Below are 22,543 nucleotides of genomic sequence, written 5' to 3'. Positions count from 1 at the left end.
GAAGGTTGTTTTTATATAAGAGAATGATTTTTTTAAAATCCTTTTCTAACAATTATTTGTTTGTGTTTTTATTTAACCATCTGGATATCAAACCTAATAATCCAACCAAACTGAATTTATACCATGTAGAATCCTTAAAGGAGCAAAACATGTACTTTTCAAGTAAAGAATCTCCATTTCAAAGGTAGATCTAACTTCTGTTCAAATTATATAAGTATTTTATGTCGACGTGTTGTATCATATATATGAGGAACAAGTTTTTTTCCTTTCTTGAACCCTTATACGAAAGTAGATCCTCGACTATTGTGAGGCACATTTCCATCAAACGTTGTGATACGCCTCTGATGAGTATATGAAAGTTCACTAAATTGTTATATAAAATTAATTTCTAAACCTAAAATTGATTTGTAGTCTTTTTAACGAATCCAAGCCTAAGAGAAATATCTAAATGTGTCTTTATTTAAACTCAATATTAAAATATAATTTACTATATAAATACATTTCTTTGGTATGGGGTGATTACTTTTATTTATTTTAAACCTACCACATAATTCAGTGTAGTTATATACTTGCACGTCCCAATCTATGTGATTATTTTTATTCATTTTTGTATAAGATAATCCAAAATAATATTTCTACAAAACCTATATGAGTACTATACATCAAAGATTCATCCCTCTAATATTAGATCCCTTCTATCACATAGAGATTTCCCCCAAATACAAGACTACTAACTCTTGCCACTCCTTGCCTCACACACCTCCATTATAGTGTTGGGTATATAGCAAGAGATAATGGGAAATGGAGGGAAGATGAAGAGAGGAATTTTGAAAGTTGGGAACTTGAAAAGTCCTCTTATGATTCAGTAAAAAAAGTTTTCTCCCTCATCAACGGTGGAAAGAAAAGTAGATAAGTTTAAATAGAGAAACACTTCTATTAATTTTTAAAAAGGGTTGAAAAGAGGGACTTCCCCTCACGCCATCGTCGCTCGCTCGACTCGATTTTGGCTTCGGAAAATGATCGACAAATTATTTTTTGGACAAAGTTTTGTTTTAATTATTTAGGTAAATTAAATTAATTTATTAAATTAAATTAAATGACCAAACCATTTCAATTGTTTAGTTAATTGAACAAAAAGTTTCAATTATTTAGTTAATTGACCGATCCAATTCAGATCCACGTGCAAATCCATTTTATTTAAAATTCTTTGCTATTTATTTGAATTTCTCGCCGTTGGAGATTATTATAAAAGGTTGAAACTTTCAGGAACAACCATGACCGTTTAAGGTTACAAATTTAAATGGTTGTGTGGAAACTGAAAGGTTGCAACCTTTTGGAACCAATTACATTTTGCTATAAATACCAGTTGATCTTCAGACTTTTTACTTACGAAAATTTTTGATTTCTTCTTCTTCTGCACAAAGTTTTTTCGTGTATGTTACTGCGGTTGAGTGACTCGTTGACACCAAGGTTTTGGATATCAATACACTGGTGATTGAGATATTTATATCTTGGGAGGACATATTCCAAATCAAACCTTGGATACTAGAGGGGAATAGTTTCCATAAGGGGTTGGTATGTTTTACAAATTTTATCTATTCTTCTATTCATTGAAAACTTTGGTAACTTCATGTTTATGCAAAGTTTCTGGTAATCAGTATTTTTGTTTTAAACACTGATTGATAATAATCTTAAGGAAATTAATATTTTTTTTGTTAAATTTGTGTTTCTGGTTGAGACAAAAACCTTCGTGGTTTTATATTCCTAGTAAGTTTACAATTTAAGTTTTCACTTACTGAGCCATCTGTATTAATTTCTGTTTTTTACAGATTTTGAAATGGCAAACAATAATGTGACGGTCACTGTTGCTGCACCATCCCGAACTGTTGTACCACCAATGAAATCGAGAAAATTCTCTGATGTGAATTGATGGCAACAACGGGTATTTTTCTAGCTTACCTCTCTTGGTCTGCAGAAATTTATCAATGAAGAAAATCCAGTGCCTACTACTGATATGTCAGACATAAAAAGTTCATGGTCATTGAAGCATGAAAACGGGTAGACTTCCTATGTAAAAGCTAAATTCTAAGTGCTTTAGAGGATGACCTATATAATGTCTGTAGTGTAATGACAACTTCAAAAGAGTTGTGGGATGCACTTGAGAAGAAATATAATACAAAAGATGCATGCTTGAAAAAGTTTGTGGTCGCAAAGTTTTTAGACTACAAAATGTCATATAGTAAAGTCATTGGATCACAAGAGCAAGAACTTCAATTTATTTTCCATTATCTGATAATTGAAGATATGGTAGTTAATGAAGCGCTTCAAGTAACTGCAACGATTGAGAAGTTACCTCCTTCATGGAATGACTTCAAGAATTATGTAAAGCACAAATGTAAGAAAATGAAGCTTGAAGATCTTGTGATTGGCTCAAGATTGAGGAAGATAATAAGACCACAGAAAAGAAGTCTCGTAAGAGTTTGACAATAATATGAGTTATTATTGTTGAAGAAGCTCCTACCAAAGGGAAGAAGAGAAAGAAGTCCAATGGACAAAAGTCAGAACAGACCAAGAAGAAATTCAAAGGCAACTGTTACAACTGCGGTAAGAGTGATCACAAGTCTTCTGGCTGTCGTGCTCCAAAAAAGGATAAATACAAAGACAAAGACAGATAAAGCCAAAGTCAAAAGTCATATAAACATTGTTGAAAAGATGGAAGATTCAAATGACCTTTTTGCAATGATCTCAAAGTGCCAGTTAGTTGGAAATCCCAAGGAGTGGTTTCTCGACTCAAGTGTCACTCAGCATATTTGCTCAGCGAAAGAAGCCTTTACGATGTACGCTCTTGCTGAGTTCGATGAAGATTTATTCATTGGGAATACGACAACAACAAAGATTGTAGGAACTGGATAAGTAATATTGAAAATGATATTCGGCAAGGTGTTGACTTTGAGCAACGTTCTGCACGTTCCTACTATTAGGAAGAATTTAGTTTCTGCTGCACTACTCGTTAAGAACGGGTTTTCTGCTCTTTCAGCTACTTAAGTGTACTTGGAAGAGTGTTTTTGGTACGTAGGAAAATGTTTTCCAATTTTCTCATGCTTGATTGAGTTAAATGTTTTTCAAATCAATCATTTTCCTCAAATTTAAGGAAAATGACTTATCTTCAAAAATTAAGGAAAACATTTTCCAAAACTCTCTTCCGACCTCCATACCCCACCCACCCTCAACCCCCCAAAAAAATTAATTTATTTTTTTTTAAAAAAATTCAACTTCAAAAATATATTTTTTTCATGCCTACCCTCGACCCCGCTCCTGCACCCTTACCCGCCCTCTACCAACCCCTCCCCCCCCCCCCAAAAAAAAATAAATTAAAGTTTACTTTTAAAAATATTTTCAACTTCAAAATTTCATTTTTTTCCACCCCTACCCTCGACCACCCCACCCTCCCGCCAAAAAAAAGAAGTTTAAGTTTGTTTTTGAAAAGTATTTTCAACTTCAAAAATTCATTTTTTCACCCCTAACCTCGACCCCCCACCCACACTCCCACCCCAATTTTTTTTTAAGTTTGTTATTAAAAAATATTTTCTACTTCAAAATTTCATTTCACCCTTACCCCCCCCCCCTCCCCAAACACCACCCTACCCCCACCCCCCAAAAAAAATTTAAGTCTGTTTTTAAAAAATATTTTCAATTTCAAAATTTTATTTTCTACTCTAGTAAAAATAAAAGATATATCTCAAAGACATTTTTTTACTTATTCAAAAACCAAACACTCTGTTCCGGAAAAAATTTCTATTCACCAACCAAATATGAGAAAATAAATCAAAATCTAGTTATTTTAGAAAATATTTTCCTACATACCAAACACAGCCAATGTCTTCATTAATGTGTTCTGATGGATTTTATGCTCAACTTGGTGGCTATGTTATATGAATTAGCCACACAAATTCAATTTAATTGCACGTTACCACTATTTTGTAGTTCACTGAGAAATTAAAGTTCATCACAACAAAATAAATATTGGGCGCACGAGCGACTCCCCACTAGTATCACTCAGAAATCACAATATAGTATTAAATTTTGTCAAAATTCTTTATCCGTATTAAGAAATCTTTGAAGTCTGAATACATATAAATTAATAGTTCATATATTTCAAAATTTCTCTATCTTAGTAATTTTTATTGAGTTATTAATTTCATTTAAACAAATTCATTGTACTTTCATGATAACTCGAGAACAAAATCAACCACAATCCCAGGAATGACCTAATTTGTAAATACTCCTAATTTGTATGATTTGGACTCATGTAAGAAAATCTTATCAAATTAAGTATGGAGTTAAAGGGGAAGAGTAGAATTAGCAGCCCAAAGTATACACTTTCAAATTATGTAACTTTGACCCAGCCTGCCCTATTTCTTCTAGCACCAGCTACTACCTTATATAATTACTTTAATTTGAAAATGTCATCAATAATCATGCAAAATTTAGTCAAAGTATTTATGTCGATGTCTTTGTTTCTCAAATAGAGCAAATAGACTCAGACTCGAACCTATGCAAGTGTAAGCAAGGAATGATTACCAAACAACACAGTTCTCAACAAGCAACAAAATAAACAAGGCAAAACTAGTAAGAAAACGATTATTATTTTCATTCCAGCCGAACTAACTACAACCTACATAGAAACCAGTCCAACCTTTAGCTTTACTTTTACCATTTTTGGCTCTTTTGTTAAGTGAGATTTAAAATAAATCTCAACAATAATTTATTTAAGATCCACATGACATTAGTCTAAGAGGTGATTGAACATTACTTGAGAGATATTGATATTCAACGAGTTACATAGTTTTCCGCTACAAATTTAATTTACTCTAACTATGAATATTATAATTTGTAGTACAGTTTTTATTTAATAGGTAAATTTAATAAGAGTAAATAAAAAATATCCAGCAACTATAGTCTCCAGTCCAAATTATGTAGAGAAAAGTCTGGAATAACGTCCAAAGCCTCCCGTCTCTTTTACTTTCAAATGATTTATACCCATGTAAATATTAGGAAAGTAAAGCTGTCATTCAATATACGTTTAATTTTCAATGTACTTATCATTGAATTAAATTCTGGATAAGACAGGACGGACTATCAATTTTGTCACAAAAATCACTGATTCCTCACAAGCAGTTGCCTATAAATAGGTTTCAGTTTGCGACATGTTTGCCATAACATTCAAAATGAGGCAAACTTCTAAATTCACTACTTTTTCTTTACTGTTCTCTCTGGTTTTGTTGAGTGCTGCCTCGGCGCAGAATTGTGGTTCACAGGGCGGAGGCAAAGTTTGTGCGTCAGGACAATGTTGCAGCAAATTTGGGTGGTGTGGTAACACTAATGACCATTGTGGATCTGGCAATTGTCAAAGTCAGTGTCCAGGTGGCGGCCCTGGTCCTGGTCCTGTTACTGGTGGGGACCTCGGAAGCGTCATCTCCAATTCCATGTTTGATCAAATGCTTAAGCATCGTAACTAAAATTCTTGTCAAGGAAAGAATAATTTCTAAAGCTACAATGCCTTTATCACTGCTGCTAGGTCTTTTCCTGGCTTTGGTACAAGTGGTGATATCAATGCCCGTAAAAGGGAAATTGCTGCTTTCTTTGCCCTAACCTCCCATGAAACTACTGGTATGTGTATAACCATTCAGATCGAACCATTAAAATATAATTTCATTTTATTTTATTTAGTAATTGATTATATATGTAGGAGGATGGCCTTCCGCACCTGATGGACCATTCGCATGGGGTTACTGTTTCCTTAGAGAACGAGGTAACCCCGGTGACTACTGTTCACCAAGTAGTCAATGGCCTTGTGCACCTGGAAGGAAATATTTCGGACGAGGCCCAATCCAAATTTCACAGTAAGCTACATAAATCTATATATGGTAAAATTTGATGAACTTGTAGTGTCTAATTACGTGTATTTTGACATTTAAAAACAGCAACTACAACTATGGGCCATGTGGAAGAGCCATCGGAGTGGACCTTTTAAACAATCCTGATTTAGTAGCCACAGACCCAGTCATCTCATTCAAGACAGCTATCTGGTTCTGGATGACCCCTCAATCACCAAAGCCTTATTGCCACGATGTCATTATTGGAAGATGGAACCCATCTGCCGGTGACCGATCAGCCAATCGTCTTCCTGGATTTGGTGTCATCACAAACATCATCAATGGTGGCCTAGAATGTGGTCGTGGTAATGATAACAGGGTACAAGATCGAATTGAGTTTTACAGGAGGTATTGCGGAATTCTTGGAGTTAGTCCTGGTGACAATCTAGATTGCGGCAACCAAAGGCCTTTTGGCAGCTAATTCTATGGAATAACTTTTCATTATATGTTTTGTTGTATTCTCGCACAATGCAAGGATCAACGATAAAATCAAGTTATAATAATATGATTGTAGTTTTATTAGTACCACGGCTATATATATAGTCGTGTTCAATAATAAATAAAGATTTTTTATCTAGGATACATATATCTCAATAAAGTCCACAAGCATTACACTTTCCCTTCAAATTATGTTCCAACTTCAAAAACCAAATCAATGTGCACTTGTACAACTTCAAGAACCAAATCAATGCTATATCATAACACAAAAGATTAGATAAACCTTAGCCTCCAAGAAGGTTCCTCTCTAATGCTAGCTAGTTTACCAGTAACAAAGCTAGCTTCTCTATAGAAGTGATTAATATATATATATATATATATATATATATATATATATATTTCTTGGAGCATTATATTAAAGGTTTAAAATGATGATTAACACCGCTCCCCTAATTAATGAGTAAATAGGGAAGTTAGTGAAATGAAGGGAACGAGTTATTTTGTCCAAATGAGGGAATTCGTAGCTATGGGTAAATCTAGAAAAGACACATCGTACAAATATAATCGAGAAGTATCACTCATTAATTTATTTAATGAAATCTAGGAAAAGTCGTCCCCTTATTCTCACTTGACTTCCAGTGATTAATTCGCTCTGTATTAGAGACAATCCTTTCAATCATCGTTTAAAAATAATTGTCTTTTCTCCACCATTTCAAATAATATGTAGTTACATCCGGTTCACACAGCCTAGACGGATAGTATAACCTCAACTTAGAATCAATAGGCCGGCTAAGTTCTGGACTTAAAGGCGATTGAGGATTCCATTTAGGTAAGCCTTGATCATATCCAAATTGCATTGCTATCCGATTTGGTCGATCATATGCCCTCAAGCATCAAAAAACAAATTCCATTTCTGATCCAAAGTTTGCCCTTCAACTATTGTCCACTCTTTTTTTCCCTTGTAAGAATTGGGAATTAATAAATCTTCCACATCCAAGGCGTATGGCCTCCACTGAAACGTCTCTCCAGAGAAATCAATAGTAGTCCTCAGTTCTGACATTAATTACACATAGTTGTTTCATATTGTGCCATCGTCGTATTCTCACCCCATTAACCATATTGTTATTGCGAGCCTGATCTGGCTGCAAAGGTACAACCTCTCCCAAGCCCATGAACAAAGAACAATGGCACCAAAAGACTAAGGTCAATAATGTCAAATCTGTCTCCATTACTTTTTGGTTCATTTGATGAAGCTATTATTATAGTCTCTTTAAAAAAGCTCAGGTTCATATATATATATATATATATATATATATATATATATATATGAAATGTCCACCATTTTTTTTGATAATTCAGAATTTTGAGATTATTTTTGTCAAAAATTAGCATGGAAGTCCGTTAAGACCTGATCTATGGAGACAATTGGTCACAACCACGGACAAAATGGGTCATTTTAAAGGTCAAACAAGCCGCCGAGCAAGTAAACTCCACCCCATTTTGACGATTTTCGTGTGCTATAGTCCACCATTTATTTTTTGTTATCTTGAATTCCGAGATCATTTTTCCCAAATATTTACATGAACGTCAATTAAAACCTTATCTATGGAGCTGGTTGGTCACCACAAAAATGACTCATTTTCAATGTCAAACGAGTCCTACAGCAGGTAAACCCCCCATTGTGTCGATTTTCGTGTGCTATATAGTCCATAGAATTTTTTGTTATCCGAAATTTTTAGCTAAAAATTTACATGGATGTCCGTTAAGACCTTATCTATGGAGCTAGATGGTCACCACGGCCAAAAAGGGGTCATTTCCAAGGTCAAACAATCCCTAGAGTAGAGCAGGTAAACCCCCTATTTTGTTGATTTTTGTGTACTATAGTCCACTATCATTTTTTATGATCTGGAATTCTGAGATCATTTTTGCCAAAAAATTGCATGGACGTTCGTTAAGACCTTATCTATAGAGTTGATTGGTCACCACTGTCAAAATAATCCATTTTCAATGTCAAATGACCCTAAAGCAAGTAAGACCCCAATTTGTCGATTTTTATGTGCTATAGTCCACTATCTTTTTAGTGATTCAGAATTTCGAGATCAGTTTTGCCAAAAATTTACATGGATGTAAGTTAAGACATTATCTATGGAATTGGTTGGTCTCTACAGCCAAAACAGTCCATTTTCAAGGTCAAATGAGCCCAAAGCATTTAAATCTCCCATTTTGTGTTATTTTCGTGTGCTACAAGTCCATAAGATTTTCAGTGATCAAAATCCCAATGTCATTTTTTTGATGAAAATTTACATGGATGACTGTCAAGACCTTATCTGTGGAGCCGGTTGGTCACTACGGTCAAAACGATCTATTTTCAAGGTCAAACGAGCCCTAAAGCAGGTAAACCCCTTATTTTGTAAATTTTCGTACGTTATATATGCAGATTATGAAAGTATCAAATCACTAATTGAGCCAATCGAAATTTCAGTTAGCAACACCTAACTGAAATTGTCTTCAAATTAACTAGTAGTTTATGTTAACAATCCTCGTGGATCTTCACGTGTCTTTAATTAAACGATATTAAATTTTTTTGAAAGTTTAAGTAAATGAATAGAAAAAGGAGTGTTCCTGCAGTAGTTGTAGTCGTTGAAAATATCATTAAATGATAAAATTGTGTTCTGTTCTCTTTAATAACTTAAGTTTTTAGATAAGATAATCACACACTTCTAACGGTTATTGCTATGTTATGGACCATTACTTTGGCTTGTAAAGGTAAAAATAAGTCATTCGATTTTTAATGGTAAGAAAATTCAACTTTGCTCATGTTTGACCGTATATACTATAATTGCTTATTTTAATCACTTTTATACTAGCTTTTCAAAAAGTACGTTAAAGTGTTTGATAAACACATTTCTTTTGACCAATCTTAAAACTAAAAAAAAATATTTTCTATGAGAGGAAGAAGAGACAGTAAAAACAAAAAAAAGGAAAAGGCAAGATGGTTGTTTAATATTTTTAGAGATAAATGGGTAATATATTAGCAAGTAACAGTTTGGTAAACACAAAAATTTGGTAAGAATAGTTTTGTCTTGAAAGAGTTAATTATCTGCTTTTACTTCTTGACAGAAGAAAATAAATTTGTAATTTTCTTTTCCACAGCAAAAAAGGGTTGCTTATGCAACGTTTGTAATCTCAAAGGTAGCAATATATGTAACGCAAAATTATGAAGAGATCGATAACTCCATTATGCATAAGATTTGATAAAAGATTATCACAAAACAGATACGAAACTTAATAACAAAGTTCTCAAACGTGAAATTGAAATGAGTAGAGTCTTAATTATGAAACTGTATTCGGTAACATCACAACACCAACTAATACCCAAGGGGAGATTGTGTGAAATTTAAAGGGTATTCAGATTTAGGGTGACTCGACAGTAAAAAAAGACATGTGTGTTATGTAAACAGATGCACAAGAAGGAAGAATACGCAGAAAGCAAAAACTGATATAGAGGCAACACGCTTAAAATGGAACTTTTTTTTTTTTTTAAGGAACTGTTATTTAGTACTCTTGGCTGCAGATTTTATAGGTGGAAAGACATAACAATAGTAAGCAAGAAAGTAGGAACCACTAGCTAATATTACTCCTAATAGATAGGAAACAAATCCATGATAAACTATTCTCCTAAAGACTAGGACAAAGCTGGAAAACAGGACTTTATTTGCTAACATTCTCCCTTAAACTGAAAGCTCTCAAGCTTCAGGTTAACTTTAGCTACTTGAACTCTTCCATCGTGCCAATACCCATTAACCTTCTCAGCTTCTGGAAAGGGAGAAACCTGAGAGGTTTAGTTAAAATGTCCGCCAACTGATCTTCACTTCGGCAATACTGCAGCTCTACCGTTCCTTCATTATTGAGGTCTCGCAGGAAATAATACCTCACATCAATGTGCTTGCTTCTTCCATGGTTCACAGGATTCTTTGACAACTTTATGGCAGAATTATTGTCGCAAAATATTATAGTGCCTCTTCCCATTTTGAACTGAAGCTCTTCGAGGATTCTCCTAAGCCAAACAGCTTGACAAGCACAAGCTGTAGCAGCAATAAATTCTGCTTCTGTACTTGATAATGTGACAATTGTTTGCTTTTTGGAGGACCATGAAACAGCCCCTGTGCCTAGCAGAAAGACATAACCTGAAGTGCTCTTTCTATCGTCTTGATCTCCTGCATAATCGCTGTCAGTAAAGCCAGTCAAATCTGACTTTTCTCCCTTTTTGTAGAAAATTCCAAAATCCTTGGTTCCTTGTAGGTATCGAAGAATTCTCTTCGCAGCTAAAAGATGCATTTCAGTAGGGCACTCCATATATCTACTTACAAGACTGACAACATACATGATGTCTGGTCTTGTAGCCGTTAGATACATTAAACTACCGACAATTTGCTTGTAAAACGTGTTATCCACCTTCTTTCCGCTCCCAACTTTGTTTAGTTTCAAGCCAAACTCAACTGGAATGTTGGTTGGATTGCAATTCTGCATCTTAAACCTAATTAAAATTTCTCGCACATACTTCTTTTGAGAAACAAATATCCCATCATCAGATTGCACCACTTCCAAACCAAGAAAATAATGCATTTTACCAAGATCAGACATCTCGAATTCATTCATCATACATTTTTTGAATTCAGCAAACATGATACTACTATTCCCCGTGAATATGAGATCGTCAACATATAAGCACACAATGAGCATTTTCCCATTCTCCCAATTTTCACAAAAAGTGTATGCTCATATGGACACTTTTGAAAACCCATTTTTTGAAAATAAGTCTCAATGCGACTATACCAAGCTCGCGGGGCTTGCTTTAGTCCATAAAGAGCTTTCTTTAATCGATAAACCTTATGCTCATTTCCAATCTTAATATAACCAGGGGGTTGTTCGATAAATACCTCTTCCTCCAAGTATCCATGTAGGAAAGCTGATTTGACATCCAACTGGAAGATCGGCCACGAATTTTGAGCTGCCAAGGCAAGTAGCATTCTGATAGTGTCATGCCTTGCAACTGGAGCAAAAACTTCAGTATAGTCCACACCATACTCCTGCTTGTATCCCTTGGCAACCAATCGCGCCTTATACTTGTCAATTTCACCATTTTCTTTCAATTTCGTCTTATAGACCCACTTGACACCAATAATTTTGTGCTTCTCAGGAAGATCAATAACCTCCCAAGTATCATTCCTTTCAATAGCTTCAATTTCAGCATCCATCGCCTTTCTCCATTTTTCTTCTCTAACAGCACTCTCAAACATTATTGGGTCACAGTCTGCAAACAATGTAAAATGATTGACGGCATCATCTTTAGCATTAATTCCGGTTACCTTATAGTCCACCATCCACGCAGGCTTTCTGCGAGCACGACGAAGAGACTGAGCTGCTGCATCAGTTTCTTCTAAAGCTGCTGGTACAGTTTCAGCAGTTGGTGAAATTTCAGCAATAGCTGGTAGAATTTCAGCAGCTGTGGGAGCTGAATTCTCTGCACTTTCGGGCATCGCAGCAGTTTCATCTGCTCCCGTATCAAACACGATTGGAGTAGACTGCTGCATACTCCAGTTCCAAGTGTTTTCTTCATAAAAAATGACATCTCTACTAATTACAATCTTCTTTGTCAGTGGATTAAGCAATTTATATGCCTTGGATGCTTCACTTACACCGAGAAAGATACACTTTTCACTTTTGTCATCAAGCTTCTTCCTCTTCTCGTCTGGAACATGTGCATAAGCAATGCAACCAAAAATTCGGAAGTGATTTACTGTTGGTTTTCTTCCACTCCAAGCCTCCTCTGGAGTCATGTTTTGAACAGCAAATGTTGGACTTCTATTCAATACATGAATGCTCCAATTTATCGCTTCCGGCCAGAAAGTCTTCTCCATTCTTCCTCTTGCTAGCAAACTCCGCACCATATTGAGAATGGTTCTATTCTTCCTCTCCGATACACCATTTTGTTGTGGTGTATAAGCGGTGGTGAGCTCTCTTCTAATTCCATTAGATTCACAAAAATCTTCAAAGACTTTTGAGCAATACTCGCCACCACGATCAGTTCGAAGAGTCTTTATGGCCCTTCCAGTTTCATTTTCTACTTGAGCTTTGAAGCTTTTAAAGGCTCCAAAAGCTTCTGATTTTTCCTGTAAAAAATAAACCAACGTCTTTCGAGAATAGTCATCCGTAAAGGTAATAAAATACCTTTTACCTCCATTAGAAACCGGTTTAATTGGGCCACAAATATCTGAATGCACCAGCTCCAAAATACCCTTTGCTCTCCATGACTTTCCTTTTGGAAATTGAGAACGATGTTGTTTGCCAACAACACATTCTTCACAAACTTGGGAAGGGATGATAATTTCGGGAAGACCTATCACCATATTTTTCTGTTGGAGAGTTTTTAATCCACCAAAGCCCAAATGACCATATCTAAAATGCCACAACCATGAAGGATCTTTTACTTCCGTCTTTAAACAAGATTGAATACTCTCAATATTCAAGGCAAATAACCTCTTCGAATTCATTTTCACAGCGGCAATAGCTCCTCTAGTAGGACTATAAATCTCACAAACACCTTTCCCAATGAGAATAAAATACCCCTTTTCTTGCAATTGTCCAACACTCAATAAGTTGCTTTTTAATGCAGGAACATAAAGCACATTTGATATTACTTCTTCAAAACCATTCTTGGCTTTAATTTTAATATCCCCCTTTCCCATTGCATCCACAGTAGAACAATCACCAAAACTATCTTTAGAACGAAAGCCTTCATTTAAATAAGAAAAGCAAGACTTACTCCCACTCATGTAACCAAAAGGTTCTTCTAACAAATTTGATGTCGTTAATCCAATAAAAAAAAAATCACTCTCCTAATAATAATTTTGTAAAAAATAAAATAAAATTATGTGCTTATGCGTTAGAAACTATTCATCCCACGTGTCGTAGGTTATTTGTTCGCAAATTGAAGACCTTCTAAGTTACTTGTTTATATGACACAAGTCTTGCAGGTCATTATTTAATCGACACATATTTTTCAAAGTTACTCTGATTTGGTAGTCTAAGTTTAATCATTTTTATTATGTGTTATACGTGTATTCTTTGATAAATAGTACAAACTTACTTATTATATAAAAACATATTGATATTTTGCACGACTTAATAATTTATTGATTTTATCTTTTCACCTAAGTGTGAAATAGGTTGCCTAACGTGTTTCAACAAATCAGTATAGACAGTAAAAAAAAACATAATATTTTTATGTGGAAATACCCGGCTCAAAAGGTGTAAAAATCACGACCTGTACCCTTACAGAATTTAACTTCAACTTCACTAAATCAACTAAGAGTCTCCACAAATGATAAATTACAAACTTTGCAACCTACCTTAACTTCAAGTTATGTATTTGGACTACAACTCTTGTAATCCTAGGAACTATCTCTAATTCCTAACCTTTAACACAAACCTCCCAAGGTATGTGTTCCCAACTCTTCAGGTTATTACAACCTAAAGAAAACACTCCTAATTCAGTTTATAACTCACTGAAATAAGATTACATCAAGACTCATTCACAAAGAAAAAACTCCTAACACATAAACTTTGTAAAGGATCAGGTTATTCGATGTGTTCCTTCAATTCGTTGGTAGTACTTGCGAAGTGAACTTCTCAATCACTCTTTTGCTCTGTAAGTACACATATATTCTGAACGACTTCACTTCTATTTAAGCACAATTTATCATAGAGTTATTGTTCACTTCAAACTCCTTATTGACTTGAATTCTTTTGACTTAGAGTTCTACTTCAAGTAAGACTCATTATTCAATTCAAACTCCTACCTTCTTTGGACTTCTTCTTCAAATTACTTTCACTGATTCTGTTGTATTGTAGTCGACTCCAACACTTCAATTCAATAGTAACTTTAAGAGTTCTACTTTAAGTGAGACTCCTTCTTCAATTTAAAACTACTTGCCTCTTTAGACTCCTTCAATTCAAAACTCATCGATTCTTTCTCTTCAATTCATCAGATGTTTATTTCCTTGGGGTTTCTCACGAAACTAACATTATCCATTCCTTTATTTCTGCACTCTTGTCTTTATTCATTTTAGAATCTTTCTCGAAAAAAGCCAGAGGCACTAACATTGGAAGTGAAGAAAAGAATGAAATAAGTGGAGATAGTAGTGTCAACAATCTTTATCAAGAACAGTCTCTAGAGTTTAAAGCCATATCTGATTTTTTTTTTCATAAGCAATATGACCAACCTCCAGTTCAACAATCTTATCAGTGAAAATACTACTTCAATATTTTCATTGGAGTAGCAGTTTCCCTCATTGACGCATATAGGTCAGCGTGATTCATCTATTCAATATTTTTTTTTTCTTTTTTTAGAAAAAACCATCCATGAATTGAAATTGAGTGTTCCTTAAAACTTAAAATGGAAATCATGATATCCTTGTTTTTTCATGCTAGCTCTAAGATAATGGCATCTTGTTGACACTTTTGATTTCTAGATGAGAGTTTAAGGCGGAATAGAGAAAAAAATGTGTTTTAGTAGTTGATTCTTCCTCATGAACTGAAAATGTGAAACTATTTGCTTTAAACTTGCAAAAAAAAAATTCAAGAATACAAAGTGAGGGAGAACAATTTGAAAAAATGAGACTCTTGCGCTTGGACGTTTAATTTTTTTTTCGTATTAGAACAATTAATACATGGAACATAAGTGCTCAATAGTTTCACTTTATACAATATTAACCTCTATCAATATATAACATACCTGATAAGAGCAATTTGGCCAAAATGAACTCGGAATTCCGGATTATAAAAAATGATAGTGGACTATAGCACACGAAAATCAACAAAATAGGGGGTTTACCTACTCTAGGGATCGTTTGACCTTGAAAATGACCCCTTATTGGCCGTGGTGACCATCAAACTCCATAGATAAGGTCTTAACGGACATCCATGTAAATTTTTGGCAAAACATTTGGGATAACAAAGAGTCCTATGGACTATAGCACACGAAAATCGACATAATGGAGGGTTTACCTGTCCTGGGGTTCGTTTGACCTTGAAATGAGTCATTTTTGTGGTGACCAACTAGCCCCATAGATAAGGTTTTAATGAACGTTCATATAAATATTTGGGAAAATGATCTTGGAATTCAAGATCACCAAAAAAAATAGTGGACTATAGCACATGAAAATCGTCAAAATGGGGGGGGTTTTTACTTGCTCTGGGCTCGTTTGACCTTGAAAATAACCCGTTTTGTCCGTGGTGGTTACCAATCGTCTCCATTACGTTAGATCTTAAGGAACGTCCATGCAAATTTTTAGCAAAATGGTCTCAAATTTCTGAATCACCAAAAAAGATGGTGGACATAGCATAAGAAAATTGACAATATATATATATATATATATATATATATATATATATATATATATATATATATATATAGTGTTTTGATTCATAGCATTGTTTGAGCTTCTGTTATCTGGGATGGTTGAGATATCCAAGCATCTGCATGATACCTTCTATATGGGTGCTCTTGCTTAGAGCGACGAAGATGCTTCGTTCTTTCATTTTTTAATCAAGTTTTGTTGATCCATTTTGTAATTATATTCCAATTATTAGTGATGTGATCGCTTGATGTTGGATGTGTTCCTCATTCTGTTTCCTTTACTTGATGGAACAACCAAAAATTAAGTTAATTCAATACAAGTCACTTTGTGATTATATTTTGTTCCCTAACCAAGTTGTCTCATTGACCATGAGTAGAATGCGAAAGGTCGAAAGTACTGGGTTGACACATCTATGAAAATTAGCTTACAGTTTCATTTTTTTTAGACATTTGCTTCAATTAATACATCATATATATGTTGTGTGTTCTCATATTAGAATGCTTTAGAGATTATTTGAGTAGGTAGGATATTAATATATTTGGGCTAGCTATATATACTTTGTGTTCATATGATTAAAAGTGTATGAAATTCTAAATATATAGGGAAGTGTTCAAAAGAATTGGTTCCCTGTACATTATAGTTATGTTTTGTTTGTCATGTAGCTTCTTTTCAGACAAGTATCGTGTTGCTTTCTTTTGTCCTTGTTCTTGTATTGTTATGTGCATATTTTTAGAATCAACTGCCTAGTAATTTTCCCGGACCATTGTTGAACCACACAACATCTAAATTTCATTATTTATGTGTTCACAAATATATTTATTTTTTGGTTCAGAAAAATGAAAATTTTTGAGCATCGAAAATTGTTGGTAAATAGTGGTTCTACCCTTGACTCTGATAGTGTGAATGAGAGTGACTATAATAATGATTGAGATAGTTAACAGTACTATGTAGGATTCAAATTTGAATTGTATTTTATTTTTTGTCCATTTAAGAATCATAAACTATTGATATTGCAGGTTTCTTTTAATAGGAATTGTGAATTCTATTATTTGTTGAATTGAAGTGATATAACATGAATTGTATTTTTTTTTGTTAGTCCTTGCGAGTTTCTTTTTATAGGCAGTATTTTCATATATATATCCAAGAAATTTTCTTTTGTTTCACAAAACTTTGTGTCCAAACTCCTACAGATTTACTTGGGGATCTTTATAGGGATTTGCTTGCGAAATATTTCTACGAAAATCCACAAGAAATTTTGTTTTTATAAGAAATTTTGGTAAAAATTCGCAAGAATTTTTGATATTTATCGCAGATAAATCCGCAGGTAATGCATGCAGATTTTAATCCCAAGGTAAATTACCTAGGGCTTGTTTAAATTTGCAAGTAAGAGTTACCTACAAAGGTTTTTGCATCGGATTTCATTTTGCGAGAAAATTCGCAGGTTATCAAATCACATGCAGATTTTACTATATTATCCCTAGGAAAATCCCCAGGTAATCGGTATTTTTCTTATAGTTTCAGTCTATTTTGTAAAAATAAAAAAGTTTAATACATTATTTTTTTTTTAATTACATAATTATAAAATGCATCATTTGAAAAATACAATCTAGGTTATAAGTATTGTGTGTGGGGCACAGTTCTACCACCAGATCACTAATAATTGTTGGTTTAGCACTTTTATTTTTTATTTGATATACTTTCATTGATAAACATGCATAAAAAAAATTCTCAAGTTTTTGTGCTAATTTTTGTGCGTGTCTATTGATTTGTGATTGATAAACTTCATAGACTAAGTCGATCTATTTGCTTCTGCATGTCTATAAATATGTACATACTTAATAGTAATTCAACATACGTAGAGTAACTATACATACATAATACCGACGAAATATGATTTATAAATGACGAAATTATTTGTCCCTGATAATCGAATTTGTTGTGGTGAACATATAAATAACTTTATCTATAAGCTTACTTAAGTCACACACATTGATTTCATGAAAATATATATACATGATTTCATAAATATATATTCATATTCATAGACTCAAGCTTCTTCATAAAGTTGAACAAGTGGACATACATATCCTACATGACATGGTACACATAAGAGATTAAGTAGGACATGTGTGTTTACTTGTTCAAATTTTGGAATTCCTTTAAAGGAATTAATGGATTGAATACACTTTGGAGTACCTCAATCCTTGAACTTAGATCACATTTATATTCTTTAACTTTGGTTGTTTACAAGTAAACACACTTCAGTTTGTATAAAGTTAAATAAATGGACACACACGTCCTACATGACATGATACACGTAGGACACCAAGTAGGATGTGTCTACAGGTTTATATCCAAAGTTGAAGGATATACTTACGAGATAAAGCAAAGTTAAAAGCAAAAAATTATGTATTATGCCTATTTTCTTTATTTTTTTGTATTTCCTAATGACTCTTTTTCAAAAAATAAAATAAAATATAAACCAATGAGACATTGCCACCTTCACAAGATTCCTTCTAATGAACTCACGTTGTTGCCATGGTCACCATCTGGACTATACACACACTCCAACACACAAAATAACAATACATATTGAAACACACGCCATTACACCACTATCTTACACACACACTCACGTTGTTGCTTGCTTACCTTTTCAATTCAATACATTCTATTCGTTATATATACTCATGCAGACACAATGGTAGAATGGGAGAAGAAGGCTCGAAGCTTCGATTGTAGCTCAGTTGGTTGGTTTTCTGACATTTCATCAATTAGGTTCAATTTCCTGCATTGTAATCCCATCTCCCGTTTCTCTTTACCGCAATAAAAAAAAATTCCTTTGAGATTCGTCTTTATATCCATGTCTAGCATTCCATATTAAAGGAATTTACTATCTTTTTCCATCTCGTTTCATGCTTTTGATATCTTATAATCAAAGAAAACATATACTCTATTTTCCGTTGCCTCAATGAACACAACTCAGAATCTAGAATGGATAATAGAGACGCCCACAAATGATTTTTTTTTAATTATGGAAAAACTTGATTTTTGAGCTTTTGTTCATATTTGTCCAGTTTTGAACAGTCAAAAGTGAGTTGAAAATTGGATTTAGGACAGTCAATAGTTGTCCAATTTTGGACAGTCATAAGTTGTTTTCAAATTGGATTATGGATTTTATGGGAAAAACACTAAGTTTCAAAAGATGTGAATAATCATTATGGAAAAACACTAATATTTTAAATAAAGTAAATAATTTTATGTCCAAAAGTGTCTCGTACGTATTGATATATGGGAAAAAAACTTAAAGTAGAATCTATTAATAAATAAAGAATAATTTTTTTTTTAAAAAAAGGAGAGGGTTTGAAACAAAAACCTCTAAATCTGAATAATTATGACTTTTCATAAATAGAATTCAAAAAATCCAAATTAGATTACACAAATTACACACATATATAAAGAGAGAAGAATTTCTTTTGTACACAATCTTTCTGTCAAATTTTTTTAAAAAAATGTGAGTTTTCATATCTATTTTTCCCCTATCATGAAGGACAGTGAATATGTGATGGTGAGTTACATTCTTTCAAAACCTGATCTAATTTTGTAGGAGAATTAATTTTTGTGATGTTTACTAAATTTTGAATTGATGATCTCATGTATCAATGTTTAATTTGTAATTGTATTACTTTAATGCTTAATATAAGTTTGGCATAGGCAACGAAAACCATGATTGAAAAAATAATAATAATTCTTTTTTTAATTCCACAGTATCTTTGGCATGAAACTGAAATGAGAAGGAAAGAAAAGGAGCATCGAAAGAAGTTGATGCAGAAACAAGTAGATGTAGATAGTGATCAGAAAAAGGGACAAAATCAACACGATTCCATTGAGAAAACAATGAGCCACAAAAAAGTAAGTGCAATATAGGAGCTGCTCAAACGTGTTAGTGGCAAATGGAGTCTTAAGCTTAAATTGTTAATAACTTTTTATAACTTATTTCTTATAGTTTTCATCTGATAATATAACCATTCTTATATTAAATTATTTTTCATTAAATATAGTACTACAAACATGTTAAATTTCTTTTAATAATCCTTGCATTTTTTCATGAAATTTTTACTTTTTATACAAATGGTATTCAATATTTGTTAAAAAATAACAACTTATAACCTATTATTTTAAAAAATGAGGTCCCTTAAATTTAGAGGCCTAACATGTTAGCAAATAAAGTCCTGTTTTCCAGCTTTGTCCTAGTCTTTAGGAGAATAGTTTATCATGGATTTGTTTCCTATCTATTAGGAGTAATATTAGCTAGTGGTTCCTACTTTCTTGCTTACTATTGTTATGTCTTTCCACCTATAAAATCTGCAGCCAAGAGTACTAAATAACAGTTCCTTAAAAAAAAAAAACAGTTCCATTTTAAGCGTGTTGCCTCTATATCAGTTTTTGCTTTCTGCGTATTCTTCCTTCTTGTGCATCTGTTCACAGTGGTATCAGAGCCAGTGTGAGATCCTGGAGTGAAAAATAAAGTACAATAAAAAAAAATATAGCAGCAGCTAAACCTCTCTTCTCTTTTCTTTTCCACTCATGGCATCAGATAGTAACTTTGTACAAGCAGCAATTCCTCGCTTTGATGGTCACTACGACCATTGGAGCATGCTGATGGAGAATTTCTTACGGTCAAAGGAGTATTGGCCAATTGTGGAGGACGGCGTTAACACTCCGGCGGAAGGCGAAATTTTGACGAATGCTCAAAAGGCAGAATTGGAAGCGAAAAAGTTGAAAGATCTAAAGGCGAAGAATTATCTCTTTCAGGCTATCGATCGTCCCATCCTAGAAACTATTCTTTGCAAAGAAACTTCTAAGGATATTTGGGACTCCATGAAGAAAAAATATCAGGGAACTGCCAGAGTGAAGCGTGCACAGCTTCAAGCCTTGAGAAGAGATTTTGAGACTTTGCAAATTAAGGAAGGAGAGTCTGTAATGAGTTACTGTGTTAGAACAATGGAGATCAGCAACAAAATGCGATTCCATGGAGAGAAGATGAATGATGTCACAATTGTTGAGAAAATATTGCGCTTTTTGACGCCAAAGTATGACTATGTCGTTTGCTCCATTGAGGAGTCAAAAGATATAGATGAGTTGTCGCTGGACGAACTGCAAAGCTCCCTATTGGTGCATGAACAGAAGATGAACCGCAGTTCAACTTCTGAGGAGCAGGCCTTGAAGACATCTACTTTTATTTCTTCCAATACTAGAGGAAAGGGTAGAGGTAGAGGTAGAGGAAGAGGGAGAGGAGATCGAGGAAATAGAGACGGAGGCAACAAATATGGCAGCAGAAATTTTAGAGCCAATGATGACGGCAAAGGCAGGGGAAAGAATTTTGACAAATCAAAGGTAGAATGCTATCGATGTCATAAATTTGGTCATTATCAGTCCGATTGCTATACTAGGCTGCCTAGTGACAAGGATGAGAGGTCAAATTTTGTTGAAAGCAACGAAACCGAGACCTTGTTGATGGCAATACAAGCAGAAGAAAAACTCGTGGAGGACGTTTGGTATTTGGACACAGGCTGCAGTAAAAATATTTGTTGAGTATTTATGTTTTTAGAAAGAAAAAAATTGCTCTTTTAGCTTTGAATTCGGATAAAGTTTGTGTACCTTCTACTCTCTCAGGATTTCACTGGTTGAATACACTGTATATATTATTATTAATGTGAATGAAAAGCAATTTTTTGTAAATTAATACTGCAATATTACTGAATTTATTTGTTTACAACATTTATGATATACAATTGATCTCTTTCTCAATATTTTTTAGATACTAATAATTTGTCGTACAAAACTAAAATACAAAATAATTTTTAAAATTAAAAAAATCATCACTTCATTTTGGTTGGATGTTTTAAAGAGTTTAAGAAATGTATACATACACATTTTTTATATTATTCCAAAATATTATATATAGATGCCTTTGAATTATAATATAATAATTACGTTTATCTTATAAATTTTATAAGATATCATCTTAGTCAACCTTTAACCCTTTTTTCATATATAACTTTTCATCCAGGAAAAAAACTATTTATAAATGGAAAAAAATAATAAATGAATCTCATTTTACTTTCCACTATAAAAAGCCTTTGCACCTTGCTCCAAAGTATCTCATTCAAATTATTTTAATAAAAATGGCCAAGCTTTTGAACTTTGCTTTAATTGGTTTCCTTCTCATTGTTTCAGGTTTTTTTTCTTTTAATTATCTTCTTCAGTCACTTTTTTTTTTTATAATTTGAAATTTAACCTCTTCATTTTTGTGACATATATATGATAATGTAATGACTATTTATATGATATATATGTGTAATTTAATCGATTGTAATAGGTTATTTCTTTGTTTTTCAAGTATCCATCTTTAAGTGATATAGGGAGTTAATTTTTTTTAACTTTTTTTTGCTTGTGTATATTGAAATGTTATTTTCGTGAATTTAATTGCAGTTGCGATGGATGTCAATCCAGTGAAAGCACAACGAAGATGTACTGAAATTTTGGATCCAAATAATTGTGTTCCCGATGATTGCAAAAATCAATGCATTCAAAAACACAATGGAAATGGACTTTGCGTAGGCAGTTCTGGTACTGGCCAATTTGCTTGTGCTTGTACTTATGATTGTGAAAATTCTCATTCAAACACAAAATGATTTACAAATGAATTCTCAACTTTTGTAAGTGTGTTATGTCATGTATTGC

General features: G+C 33.4%; 2 protein-coding genes and 1 pseudogene across 2 annotated transcripts; all 3 read left to right on the top strand.

The window, feature by feature from the left end:
• Positions 1-2,127: 2,127 nt before the first annotated feature.
• LOC138338950 (uncharacterized) lies at positions 2,128-2,913 on the top strand. Its single transcript, XM_069290046.1, has 2 exons — positions 2,128-2,421; positions 2,512-2,913. The coding sequence occupies exons 1-2, from the start codon at positions 2,128-2,130 to the stop codon at positions 2,911-2,913; spliced, it is 696 nt and encodes a 231-aa protein (XP_069146147.1).
• Positions 2,914-5,228: 2,315 nt separating this feature from the next.
• Positions 5,229-6,372, top strand: LOC101261280 (endochitinase-like; annotated as a pseudogene).
• A 13,654-nt stretch (positions 6,373-20,026) lies between these two features.
• On the top strand, positions 20,027-21,466 carry LOC138339086 (uncharacterized). The gene has a single exon (XM_069290399.1). The coding sequence runs from the start codon at positions 20,384-20,386 to the stop codon at positions 21,389-21,391; it is 1,008 nt and encodes a 335-aa protein (XP_069146500.1). The 5' UTR covers positions 20,027-20,383; the 3' UTR covers positions 21,392-21,466.
• The last annotated feature ends 1,077 nt before the right edge of the window (positions 21,467-22,543 follow it).

This window comes from Solanum lycopersicum, chromosome 10 (genome assembly GCF_036512215.1).
Source record: "Solanum lycopersicum chromosome 10, SLM_r2.1".
NCBI classification, from domain to species: domain Eukaryota; kingdom Viridiplantae; phylum Streptophyta; class Magnoliopsida; order Solanales; family Solanaceae; genus Solanum; species Solanum lycopersicum.
This window is presented reverse-complemented; position numbering and strand designations above follow the sequence as displayed.

Excerpts from the sequence above, each read along its gene's own strand:
- LOC138338950 (XM_069290046.1), top strand. The coding sequence starts at position 2,128 with ATGACAACTTCAAAAGAGTTGTGGGATGCACTTGAGAAGAAATATAAT. Across the intron at positions 2,422-2,511 it reads AAATGAAGCTTGAAGATCTT|AAGCTCCTACCAAAGGGAAG; the intron begins GTGATTGGCTCA and ends TTATTGTTGAAG.
- LOC138339086 (XM_069290399.1), top strand. The coding sequence starts at position 20,384 with ATGGCATCAGATAGTAACTTTGTACAAGCAGCAATTCCTCGCTTTGAT.